The sequence below is a fragment of the Eleutherodactylus coqui genome, chromosome 5 (assembly GCF_035609145.1).
Source record: "Eleutherodactylus coqui strain aEleCoq1 chromosome 5, aEleCoq1.hap1, whole genome shotgun sequence".
NCBI classification, from domain to species: domain Eukaryota; kingdom Metazoa; phylum Chordata; class Amphibia; order Anura; family Eleutherodactylidae; genus Eleutherodactylus; species Eleutherodactylus coqui.
In genome coordinates, this window is record NC_089841.1 from 35560731 (window position 1) to 35574505 (window position 13775).

The 13775-nt window shown below is 41.5% G+C and overlaps 1 protein-coding gene across 2 annotated transcripts in view; it reads right to left on the reverse strand.

Annotated features, from left to right (window-relative positions):
* Nucleotides 1-1742: 1742 nt before the first annotated feature.
* The window catches only part of LOC136629088 (zinc finger protein 585A-like), a 343652-nt gene continuing 331619 nt past the window's right edge, over nucleotides 1743-13775 (reverse strand). For both annotated transcript variants that reach the window (XM_066605204.1, XM_066605205.1), the window contains exons 3-7: nucleotides 6432-6611; nucleotides 6226-6349; nucleotides 6079-6143; nucleotides 5479-5581; nucleotides 1743-4800 (exon numbers count right to left, since the gene is read on the reverse strand). In XM_066605204.1, coding sequence (XP_066461301.1) covers nucleotides 2702-4800; nucleotides 5479-5581; nucleotides 6079-6143; nucleotides 6226-6349; nucleotides 6432-6611 — 2571 coding nt within the window. In that variant the 3' untranslated portion in view covers nucleotides 1743-2701. The remainder of the gene's footprint in view (nucleotides 4801-5478; nucleotides 5582-6078; nucleotides 6144-6225; nucleotides 6350-6431; nucleotides 6612-13775) is intronic.

Sequence of the window (13775 nt, forward strand, 5' to 3'; positions counted from 1 at the left end):
CATCGTTGTTTTTAAAAAGTTTTTTTTTTTTAAATTGAAAAAAATTTAATAGAATGTAAAAATAAGCAAAACAAAAAAACGTCACATTGGTTTACTATGTGAAGGAAAAACGCTTAAAAAGTACATATCGCATTTCCTGAAAATAAAGGGTTCAAAAAGTTGCATGTATCCCAAAATGCTTGCAATAAAAAAATACATACTGCCCCCCAAAAAACAAGCCAGCACTAAGCTAAACTGAAAAATAAAAATGTTCTAACATATTAATGCTAACTATCTTTAATGAGAAATGCTTTTATTGTACACAAGTATATAGGTTTCAGGACATAATAAACATCTGGTTATAGGCAGATCTTAACATCAGGTAAATATAACCTCAGATGAAGAACATATGACAATTTACACCGAGTCATTAAGAGAACGTAGGGCAAAATGCAGAAGCAGTGTGTGAAAAATTAAAACCACCTTTACGGTTTCCATAGGAAGTAAGAGGGAAAGTAGCAACCAGATGCCAAATGCTCTTGAGTAGTTGACCCTATTCACCTAATTGTAAGACCTTCTAAAGACCAGATTGATTTTTCTTATCTCCATATAAATCTATAGAATCTAAAGAGGGCGTGGAGTGCCCAGTTTTTCCCAGGAATACATTATAGATATAGATAAAATAGATATAAAAACATCTCCATAAAAAAAATGCAGCCTCCCTCCCAATTAAAACTTTTTTCGTTATTACACCAGTTAAATGGGTGTGTCCTGACTTTTGCCTCACGCTATTTTTATATAACTCTAAACACATGGTATTGCAGTAACTGCACTCACCTGCAGAATGAAGATTACTCGTTAGTTATGTCACAGACAGAGGGCTTATTTACACGTCCGTATATCGGCCGGGTTTTCACGCCCGGCAGATATACGGTGTCTCTTTCTGCAGGGGGAGGAGCAGTGCACTGAGCATCCGCCCATTCTCCGCCACTATTTCCAATGGGAGGGGGCGGGTTGAAACTTAGCTCCGCCCCCACCCCTCCTATTGCACTGCTCCCGGCCCGGCTTGCCTCCTCTCCCTGCAGATAGAGACACCGTATATAGGCCGGGCGTGAAAACAAGGCCAATATACGGACGTATGAATAAGCCCTGAATGGTAGAAAATATAAGTTATCATACCCCAAGATGTTGCCACTAAATAAACAGAACTCCTAACCATCCCTCACGGTCGTGGAGCCAAAAATAAAATAGGGATCACTTGGAAACAATCTTTCGATTATTTTTATCCCCATCATTTTGTCCTGGAGACTATTTGCCTTTTCTCTTGTATGACGTGGTTTCTCCGTTAGGCCGGTTTGATACGGCCGAGAAGACTGAACCAGATTTGTGCGTTGTGAGTCATACACATGAGCAATGCTTTCCTGCATACCACCGCAATGCGATGCTCTGCAGGCAACAAATCAAAGCGTATCGGCAGCAGCACCGCCCCGTTAAAAGCTATGGCAGAGCTTTGCGATTCCCTTCATCCCTGCAGTGATGCGAGGTTTGTTTCACATGAAAACGCCTCACATCTCTGGGACATTCACATGGGTGATTCACGGCCCGATATTGCCCTCGCCCATGTGAAACTATCTTTAGGGCTCATTCACACGAGTGTAAGCATGTAACGCTGCGAGTATCCCATGCATTGTATGCATCGCAGATAGGGATGAGCGAGTATACTCGCTAAGGCACTACTCGCTCGAGTAATGTGCCTTAGCCGAGTATCTCCCCGCTCGTCCCTAAAGATTCGGGGGCCGGCGCGGGGCGGGGAGCTGCGGGGAGGAATGGAGGGGAGATCTCTCTCTCCCACCCGCTCTCCCCTGCTCCCCGCTGCAACTCACCTGTCAGCTGCGGCGGCCCCCGAATCTTTAGGGACGAGCGGGGAGATACTCGGCTAAGGCACATTACTCGAGCGAGTAGTGCCTTAGCGAGTATACTCGCTCATCCCTAATCGCAGACCTTTCGTTCTGCTGTTCGGGACTGAGTAGCAGTGTGGTTTATGTTTTTTCAAATTCCCCCACTCTGCGGGGAATTGCTGCCCCTTCGCAATGCCTGCATACGAACAGCCCTTTAAGGGCCACATATGATATGTGGAGAAATAGAGCATGTTCAATTTATTTCTCCTGCGTACCACATGCAGTGTCCACACGCAGGGGCGTAACAAGATTTGATAGTAAAAATATTTCCTACAATCTGAACATGAAAAACACTTTTCTCCTGTATGACTTCCCTGATGTAAAAAAAATCACTCATGTAAATGACCCCATTCAAAACAATTGCGTTCATATGCATGCCAGATTTGTGCATCTCACACCGCACAAAAATCGCACGATTTTCTGGGTCACGTGAAAGGGGCCCAAGAATGAACCCATTGAAATCAATGGACTGTATGCTATGCGTTTTGCGCGGAAATATGGTCGTGTGCAGCTGCCTTAGTAAAATAGCTATTTGAAAAAAGCCAGAATAAGAAGTTCCAAACCTTCGCCCTGTTGCAGTTGTAAAAAAAGGCACTGTTTACAGCAGATCTAAAAAACTCCTTAATGACCTTTAGTTAACATCCAATCGTAGCAGTTTTTGCTTGTTTTGGAGCATTTGCTAATCAGAGGAGTTTAACAAAAAAATAGTCACTTTTCTGTGTGAGTACTTGGATATTTAAAAACTGGTGATTTCCTAGTGAACATCAATAAGCCTTCTCTTCTGTGTGACCTTTTTGATGTTTAACAAGATTTGATTTCAGAGTAAAATGTTTCCCACATTCTGAACATGAAAATGGCTTTTCTCCTGTGTGACTTCTCTGATGTATAAGCAGATTTGCGTTGCTAGCAAAACCTTTGCCATAATCTGAACATGAAAATGGCTTCTCCCCTGTGTGAATTTTCTGGTGTGTTACAAGATATGCTTTGCTAGTAAAACATTTCCCACATTCTGAACATGAAAATGGCTTCTCCCCTGTGTGAATTTTCTGGTGTGTTACAAGATTTGATTTGCTAGTAAAACATTTGCCACATTCTGAGCAAGAAAATGGCTTCTCCCCTGTGTGAATTTTCTGGTGTGTTACAAGATATGCTTTGCTAGTAACACATTTGCCACATTCTGAACATGAAAATGGCTTCTCTCCTGTGTGAATTTTCTGGTGTGTTACAAGATATGCTTTGCTAGTAAAACATTTGCCACATTCTGAACATGAAAATGGCTTCTCCCCTGTGTGAATTTTCTGGTGTGTTACAAGATTTGATTTGCTAGTAAAACATTTGCCACATTCTGAACATGAAAATGGCTTCTCCCCTGTGTGAATTTTCTGGTGTGTTACAAGATATGCTTTGCTAGTAAACCATTTCCCACATTCTGAACATGAAAATGGCTTCTCCCCTGTGTGAATTTTCTGGTGTGTTACAAGACATGCTTTGCTAGTAAAACATTTGTCACATTCTGAACATGAAAATGGCTTCTGCCCTGTGTGAATTCTCTGGTGCTTTACAAAATTTGATTTGCTAGTAAAATATTTGCCACATTCTGAGCAAGAAAATGGCTTCTCCCCTGTGTGAATTCTCTGATGTATAACAAGATATTCTTTGGTAGTAAAGCATTTCCCACATTCTGAACATGAAAATGGCTTTTCTCCTGTGTGACTTCTCTGATGTATAACCAGATTTGCGTTGCTAGCAAAACCTTTGCCATAATCTGAACATGAAAATGGCTTCTCTCCTGTGTGAATTGTCTGGTGTGTTACAAGATTTGATTTGCTAGTAAAACATTTGCCACATTCTGAGCAAGAAAATGGCTTCTCCCCTGTGTGAATTCTCTGATGTATAACAAGATATTCTTTGGTAGTAAAGCATTTCCCACATTCTGAACATGAAAATGGCTTCTCCCCTGTGTGACTTCTCTGATGTATAACCAGATTTGCTTTATGAGCAAAACCTTTGCCACAATCTGAACATGAAAATGGCTTCTCCCCTGTGTGAATTTTCTGGTGTGTTACAAGATTTGATTTGCTAGTAAAACCTTTGCCACAATCTGAACATGAAAATGGCTTCTCCCCTGTGTGAATTTTCTGGTGCGTTACAAGATTTGATTTGCTAGTAAAATATTTCCCACATTCTGAACATAAAAATGGCGTTTCTCCTGTGTGAGTTCTCTGATGTGCAACAAGATATGCTTTATGAATAAAACATTTGCCACATTCTGAACATGAAAATGGCTTCTCCCCTCTGTGAATTTTCTGGTGCGTTACAAGATATGCTTTGCTAGTAAAACATTTCCCACATTCTGAACATGAAAATGGCTTCTCCCCTGTGTGAATTTTCTGGTGTGTTACAAGATTTGCTTTGCTAGTAAAACAATTCCCACATTCTGAACATGAAAACGGCTTCTCTCCTGTGTGGGTTCTCTGATGCTTTACAAAATTTGATTTGCTAGTAAAACATTTCCCACATTCCGAACATGAAAATGGCTTCTCCCCTGTGTGAATTCTCTGATGTATAACAAGATATTCTTTGGTAGTAAAGCATTTCCCACATTCCGAACATGAAAATGGCTTCTCCCCTGTGTGAGCTCTTTGATGTTCTCCTCTTCTGTAACTTTTCTTCTGCTTAACAGTCTGTGATGGATCAGAGGATGGGGCCTGTATAAAAGCACTAGATGATGGATCTTTGCTATGAAGGGCTGAAGGTATATTTGGGATAATGGCAGGTTCTTCATATGCATCTTGTCTACCATTATCATCCAATTCAAAATCTACAGATATCAGACGTCCCTCTGAGCTCCTGGTACCGTCACCTGCCAAGAATAAAGCTGATTTTACCATTATTGAACATAAGAAAAATGATATTGACATTTCTATATAAATTACAGGTCACATAGCAAAATGCAATTAGACAGAAATAAGCAATTAGATCACAATCTAATAGTAGACCTCAGAGAGAGGACCAGTAGATCTTGATGTTCTGACACCAAGGTGTTATCTTCCTCCCTCTCCACATCTCCATGACAACCAATGTGCAAGAGAACATTTCATTAGGAGATAGAGTAATAGGGTTTACTTAGTTCTAAAATTGGGAAGATATTCTTATCTCAATAGTACTGACAGCAAACAATGAAGGAATCGGCCTCGTTCACATAGATATATTATATATCCGGACTACAGATGGATTTTACACTCATTATCTATTTCAAAACATTTATTCTTCTAAATAATGGATACAATACACAAGATAATCGCAACATTAATTTGATGTGGTGCCCATAATTACACCCATATTATAGATGCCCATCATGTGTTAGCGCCTAGAACGGTATCACATGTCATCCACATTTAGTTTGTACTTTGGATGAATTGGGGAACATCCAGCGGAAACTGACAGATCCCAGAGCTTATGAATCTACAGAACTATCTACAGCCGCTGACCGAGGAGAATCTGTGACTCCTCTCTGCTGTATTTAGTGGTTACTACTCACCTGGGCGGTTACCTGTAGGAATCTCCTCTTCAAACTCCTCTTTGACCATCACAATTGTCTCTGTAGTATTAATATCAGTCAGATCTTCATCCTGATCCAAAAGCTGTGAGACAAATATTGTAAAAGTCAGCAGACGGTTGGAGAAGTCGTGTGAAATGATCATTAATCATCATGAAAACTCCAAATGACCTGACTGGAGTAGTTATCTGAGCCACATAGCTGCAGGTCTAGAAGCCGGACATAGATATTAGATGACGGGTCAATGACCCCCCAGGAACCTCATACACATGTATATCTGGCATGGCTAGACACGCTGCACGTTGTCTCAGTGGAGATCAGCGTCTACCAGATACATCCACTGTTTGTCTCGGGGGAAATGAAGGAGCAGATAGATATAAATCCAACCTGTTGGCTCCTTATTCCCACCAGCAGTCTCCACCGCCAGAAAACTGGGAGAAGATCCAGACAACATGTAATGTCTCTGGTCAGCGGTAATCCTGCCATCTCCACCGGCCTCATCACACAAGGAGAAGACATCTAATAAGACTGAAGACAAGAGCTTCACAGCCTTCTACAGTTTAGAGGGACATCTCCATCTACCTGATGGTCCTGTGGAAGAAGAGGACGGGGACATATCTCTGGTGGGCTTCTCTTACTGGATGGAACTGGAGGAAACACAGACAGACACTGAAGTCATTCTTTACATACAGATAATAAAGTCCCCGTGTATTTAGTCCTGTCTATTACCTGGTGATGGGAGCGGCTGGTGGTCCTCCATCATGGCCTCCTTGTACAGATCCTTGTGTCCTTCTAAATACTCCCACTCCTCCATGGAGAAATAGACAGCGACATCCTGACACCTTTTAGGAACCTGACAACACAATATACAGTCATCACCCAGAAGCCTCCAGTGCTGTTACTGTATAATGTCCCAGCATTCCCTGCAGCATCACCTCTTCAGTCAGCAGCTCAATCATCTTCTTGGTGAGTTCTAGAATCTTCTGTACATTGATGTCCTCATGTATCAGGGGGTGAGGTGGGGGCCCCGCGATTGGGCTCCGGGGTCTTTCCCATCCATCACATATGGGGGCCCAACAGCCATCACTAGAGGCCTTCTTCACTACTGTGTAATCCTGTATATTGAGAGACATTGATTAATATCACTACAGACCAGGGGCGTAATTAAAGGCTCAGGGGCCCAGATGCAAAAAGTTCAGCTCTGCCCCACCCCAGTACCCATACCTAAACCATGCTGCATACAGCTGCAAAACAAATTTCCATACATGATCTGCCCCTTGGTGTAATCATTCCAAACATGACTCATTTCTTACACTATATGACAATTTGTTTGTAGCCCTGTAGGCCACTCTCAAACACACAGACCGCCTTTTACCGCTAACAGTGCAGCGTCCTGAGCACCATATTAACCTCGGTAGATCGCTCTGGTTGATTTTAATGGGGTTACTCAGACCTGAGCTGGAACGCACGTTTTTTAATGCTATGATTCTCAAAAGCTGTCTGTTCTATATTTGTGGCTTCACGTTTTTTAACGCACCTCCTCACCCATCACAATGATGGGGTGCATTAATAAACGCTGTTAAACACTGTACCACGAGTTCAAAAATCACCACAAAAGAAGCAAAAATCTTCCCCGCGCTCCAAGGGTTAAACCAAAAGATACAGACCACAGGTCCGTAAATGACCAATACTATTTATTTTGCTACGCGTTTCAGCAACATATACAAACACATTAACAAAAATCTGTCTTATATAGACACAAAATATAACACAGTCCTAAAACTGACCCGTGTGGTAGTCGCAGCGAACGCCATCAGAATGTCCGCCCTCCCTAGGGAGGTGATCCGAACATGTGACCTAGTCATGTGTCCATGATCACATGACTAGGATTCTCTACATGTGGAATGCATAATGCGTTCCACTCGCACTTCCTAAAACCATCTGCAATTAAGCCATATTTAACATATAACATATGGTAACTCCATCTGTATCAATCCACCTCATCAATATCAAAACGCTCATTAAACTATAGAAAAATAAGAATAATATACATATATATTTTTTTTTTTCATTAAAAAAATGTCTAGCTAATATCTCCTGTAAAATAGGATTTATGTAAAAAAAATAATTTGAATTATTTTTTTGATCATTTTTGTAAAAAATCTCAAACGATATATTTCTCCTTTTCCTCAAAATGTTTTTATATATAACTATATTTCAAGAATAATGACCATTATTCTTTATAATAATTTTGTTCTAAAAACTAAAACTATTTAAGCTATATAAAGATGGATACATATGTATAATATATAATATATATATTATATGAAAACAGATTTAATACCATTAAAATTTAATTTCCTCTAAAACCTCATCCGAACCAGCTGGTATTAGTGTATTTAAAGGCCCTTTATTCCAGCATCCCACACGGGAAAAGGATCGGGGCAATTGAAAAGATTCTTCATGAAGATCCTCTCATGCCCAAGAACCAGGCTTCATTCATTAAGGAATCTTTATCGTTCATTCTTAAGAACAAATATTTTACCTACAATAAAAAATTCTATAAACAGCAACAGGAAACGGCGATGGGAGCGAAATTCACCCCCCCGTACGCAAACCTGTATATGGGTACATTCGAAGAAGAGTTTTTTAATGATAGTAGAATCAAGTTCCACAAGAGATTATTGACGATATTATCATTATATGGGAAGGGAACAGGATGACAACTATTTTAGCTATATAAAAATGGATGTGTGTATATATATATATATATATATATATATATATATATATATATATGTGATATAAACAGATTTAATACCATTATTAAAATTACATTTTTTCTAAAACCTCATTCAGACCAGCTGGTATTGGTGTATTTAAGTCTAGAACATTTCTTTTCTTCTCAGTTGACTAATGGAATGGGACGGTATACGCTCTAGTGGAGTGACTTTGAGACATGTCGTCTGATGATTATGGACCTCCGAAAAATGACAGGATACACCATGTTTATTGACTTCCCTTCTAATATTAAACTTAAGGTGCATTCCCACGAACGTATATCGGCTCGGTTTTCACGCCGAGCTGATATACGTTGTCCTTGTGTGCAGGGGGGGGGGGGGGGGGAGGATGGAAGAGCCAGGAGCAGGAACTGAGCTCCCGCCCCCTCTCTGCCTCCTCTCCACCCCTCTGCACTATTTTCAATGAAAGTAGGTGGGACGGGGGCGGGGCTAATTAGCCTCGACCCCGTCCCACCTCTCCCCATTGCAAATAGTGCAGAGGGGTGGAGAGGAGGCAGAGAGGGGGCGGAGGCTCAGTTCCTGCTCCTGGCTCTTCCATCCCCCCCCCCCTGCAGAGAGAGAGACGACGTATATCGGCTCGGCGTGAAAACCGAGCCGATATACGTTCGTGTGAATGCACCCTTATGGCTACAAACCTGACCTCTAAGTACATTTTTTGACATATTTCAAGCCAGAAGAGCATTCTAATAAATAAACAGCAAATGTAGTGTCACAGCTCAATCTCTATCTAGAGAAAATTGGTTTTTTTCCTCCCCCCATTTCAATACATTTTCTATTCTGTATAATATCCGGACGACATTTACAGTTTTTCTTCTTTCACTTAAATATCTCCGCCCCCAGATCACTACTATGTGTCATATTACTCTACAGCCAGGATGTTCTGTATCGTTTTATTTCTTCTAAACACCAATTTGGGATTCTTACTAACGGATTCAGTGAGGATCGGCTCATCACCCAAAATACTCCAATTCTTGGTAATAATTTTCCTAATTGGTGGCTACAAGATGTAGTGATAAAACACGGTCCCATATTTTTCACTTTATCCCTTTTTATGTCCCCTTTTCTCCATCATGCTTGGCCCTATTAATAGATACTTTCTCTCCTACTTCTTTTTCTTCTAATATTCTACCATAGGCGGAATCAATTAATTTTCTGGATATTTCTTTTCTAAAAAGCGCTTCTTCAGATCCTGGGCTTGATTTCTAAAATCTTCATCCCCAGAACAGTTCCTGCGTATTCTTTTTAATTGTCCAAATGGATTATTTATAGAGATGAGCGAGCGTACTCGGAAAAGCACTACTCGCTCGAGTAATGTGCTTTATCCGAGTATCGCTGTGCTCGGGTCTGAAGATTCGGGTGCCGCTGCGGCTGACAGGTGAGTCGCAGCGGGGAGCAGGGGAGAGCGGGCGGGAGAGAGGTAGAGAAAGATCTCCCCTCCGTTCCTCCCCGCTCTCCCCTGCAGCTCCCCGCTCCGTGCCGGCACCCGAATCTTTAGGGACGAGCACAGCGATACTCGGATAAAGCACATTACTCAAGCGAGTAGTGCTTATCCAAGTACGCTCGCTCATCCCTAATTATTTACCTTCCAATGTTGCGCATGACAGCTATAGAAGTCAACATAACTGCTGCTATTGACCTTCTTAAAATGGGTTTTAGTGATCATTTTATGTGAATCATGACTAGGTTCCAGGTCCAGAAATACTATTTGGCTTGAATTAATATTATCAGTAAATCTAAGATTATAATTATTGCTATTAAAGGGGTTGTCCTGCAGAAACAAGTGGGGTTATACACTTCTGTATGGCCATATTAATGCACTTTGTAATATACATTGTGCATTAAATATTGGCCATACAGAAGTTATACACTTACCCCCTCCGGAGCTGGCGTCCCCGTCTCCATGGTGACGACTGAAGCCTTCTTCTCTGGTCGCTGCAACAGTCGGGCTTGCGCAAAGAAGAATCATCTCCTGGTGGCTCCGGGCTCACGAGCTGCGTCCTGGCTCCTCCCCCTTCTCAGCATCAACGCGTAGCCCCGCCCCCATCACGTGGTGCCGATCAGCCAATGAGGTGGCTGTAATCGGCAGTGGAGCTCAGACTGGAGAAGAACATCCATGGTGCACTATGGGAGAAGACCCGCAGTGCACCATGGGAGAAGACCAGCGGTGTACCTTGAGAAATAACGGCGGCCAGCTTGGAAGAAGATTTTTATAACTTCATGAAACAGCTTCAAGGTGAGTAGAAACGCTCTAAAAAAACGATTTACATGGGTAGTTTGTGATGCTTGCTTAACATGGGGGACTGGGGTGTGAAAATGTTTTCGTTTTGGCCGCGGGACAACCCCTTTAAGTTCGCTAACCAAATTCCCTAATTCATCCTGGTTCCCTTCCCATATAATGATAATATCGTCAATAATCTCTTGTGGAACTTGATTCTACTATCATTAAAAAACTCTTCTTCGAATGTACCCATATACAGGTTTGCGTACGCGGGGGTGAATTTCGCTCCCATCGCCGTTTCCTGTTGCTGTTTATAGAATTTTTTATTGTAGGTAAAATATTTGTTCTTAAGAATGAACGATAAAGATTCCTTAATGAATGAAGCCTGGTTCTTGGGCATGAGAGGATCTTCATGAAGAATCTTTTCAATTGCCCCGATCCTTTTCCCGTGTGGGATGCTGGAATAAAGGGCCTTTAAATACACTAATACCAGCTGGTTCGGATGAGGTTTTAGAGGAAATTAAATTTTAATGGTATTAAATCTGTTTTCATATAATATATATTATATATTATACATATGTATCCATCTTTATATAGCTTAAATAGTTTTAGTTTTTAGAACAAAATTATTATAAAGAATAATGGTCATTATTCTTGAAATATAGTTATATATAAAAACATTTTGAGGAAAAGGAGAAATATATAGTTTGAGATTTTTTACAAAAATAATCAAAAAAATAATTCAAATTTTTTTTTTTTACATAAATCCTATTTTATAGGAGACATTAGCAAGTTATTTTTTTAATGAGAAAAAAATATATATATGTTTATTATTCTTATTTTTCTATAGTTTAATGAGAGTTTTGATATTGATGAGGTGGATTTATACAGATGGAGTTACCATATGTTATATGTTAAATATGGCTTAATTGCAGATGGTTTTAGGAAGTGCGAGTGGAACGCATTATGCATTCCACATGTAGAGAATCCTAGTCATGTGATCATGGACACATGACTAGGTCACATGTTCGGATCACCTCCCTAGGGAGGACGGACATTCTGATGGCGTTCGCTGCGACTACCACACGGGTCAGTTTTAGGAGTGTGTTATATTTTGTGTGTATATAAGACAGATTTTTGTTAATGTGTTTGTATATGTTACTTGAAAAAGGCGTATTTTGAACGCTGAAACGCGTAGCAAAAGAAATAGTATTGGTAATTTACGGACCCGTGGTCTGTATTTTTTGGTTTAACCCTTGGAGCGCGGGGAAGATTTTTGCTTTTTTTGTGGTGATCTGTGTTAAGCCCTTGTTATCCAGTGTGCTTACCTTCCCATGCGGCTTCTTGAATTATCAGAGACCAAGGATTTAGGAGGATGAAAGGCAATCAAGCATACTAGGTGCCGGGGGATATTCCTGAGGGGGTAATATACTGAGCACCACGTGAGTGCTATTTATTACTTATTGGAGGCATACATTGGAGAATGATGTTTCCTATGATGAGGCGGTGATTTATGTCCCCTTTTGCTATTTCCATGAGTTCAAAAATGCAGCTTGAAACTGCTGCAAAAATGCCACGATATCGACCTGCGTTTTCTGGATGCATCTGTAAGTGGCCTTAGGGTGGTTCATGTTTATTGTTGTTCTTTTGAACCACAATTAAGAAAAACATCTAAGAAAAAACTGCATGCAGTATTCAGGCCTCATGTCCACGGGCAAAAGAAGAATTAAAATCCGCAGCAGATTTGAACTCTTCTCCCGCGCGCGGATCCGCACCCCATAGGGATGCATTGACCACCCGCGGGTAGATAAATACCCGCGGATGGTCAATAAAAGGGATTTTTTTTAAAATGGAGCATGAAAAAATCTGGACCATGCTCCATTTTCATGCGGGTCTCCGCGGGCTTCTAATTGAAGCCTATGGAAGCCGTCCGGATCCGCGGGAGACCTAAAATAGGAATTTAAAAGAATTTACTCATCCGGAGCGGACCGGGAAGGTCTTCTATTCCTCACGGCCTGATCTTTCTTGCTTCAGCTCGGCAGATGTGCCCGGCGCATGCGCGTGGCACGTCGGCGACGTGCCGCCGGCGTGACGAGTCCATCCGCCGGCCGAAAAAGAAGATCCGTCTGTGAGGAAGAGAAGACCTTCCCGGTCCACTCTGGATGGGTAAATTCTTTTAAATTCCTATTTTCAGCGCTCATGTCCGCGGGGCAGGAGGGACCTGCTGCAGATTCTCCATGTAGAATCCATAGCGGGCCTGATTTTCCCCGTGGACATGAGGCCTTAAAGACCACATACGTTTTTAAGAAACTGCATACACTATTATAAACTGCATGTGTTTTTGATGCGTTTTTTAATTGTGTAGAAAGTCTGCAATTGTATACAGTATATAAAGAGAGATGTATATCAGCAACAGATAGATAGATATGAGAGAGAGAGAGATGAGAAAGAGATAGATATGAGAAAGAGATAGATATGAGAGAGGGATAGATGTGAGAAAGAGAGATAGATGTGAGAAACAGAGATAGATGTGAGAAACGGAGAGATGGAGAGATAGATAGATAGATAGATAGATAGATAGATAGATAGATAGATAGATAGATAGATAGATAGATAGATAGATAGATAGATAGATAGATAGATAGATAGATAGATAGATAGATAGTGTAGTAGAGTGAGAGGTGAAGTGTGGGACGGAAGGTACATATCATGGAGACTACTAGCATCCGGGTTGTAAACCCAATCTGTTCCTCACTCCAGTACTGAGTTCCACCTGGCCCAGACAGGTGAGGTGTATAAATGGGTGCAGGTTGCAGTGTGAAGGGGGAGTTCAGAGCTGCCTGGTGTGAGAGACACAGACGCAAAGCAAGCTGAACTGGAGACACCACAACACGCTGCAATTGAGGTTTGCTGGGTCTTTGCCACCCTGATTTAAGGACTTGTATGTTTTGCTTTGTTGGACTGTTGGCTTGAAGAAGGACGTTTTCTTCCTGTTTTCTGTTATCTGGAGATTACGAGTGCATTTATGTTATGTTCAGCCCGTAAATAAAGAAAAAAACGCGGACAATATTCTGGTTGTGGCCTCAAGTGTGTCCCCCTGCGTTGCTACAATAGATACATGCATACCCTGGCCGGACCACTTCTCTGTGTGAGGAGAGCAGCAGGGCAGGCAGATGTGGCCGCTGCACACTGTGTATGCAGGAGCAGCAGGGTGATGACATCATCACCCGGCTCCTCTCACTCAGTACGATGTCTGCCTC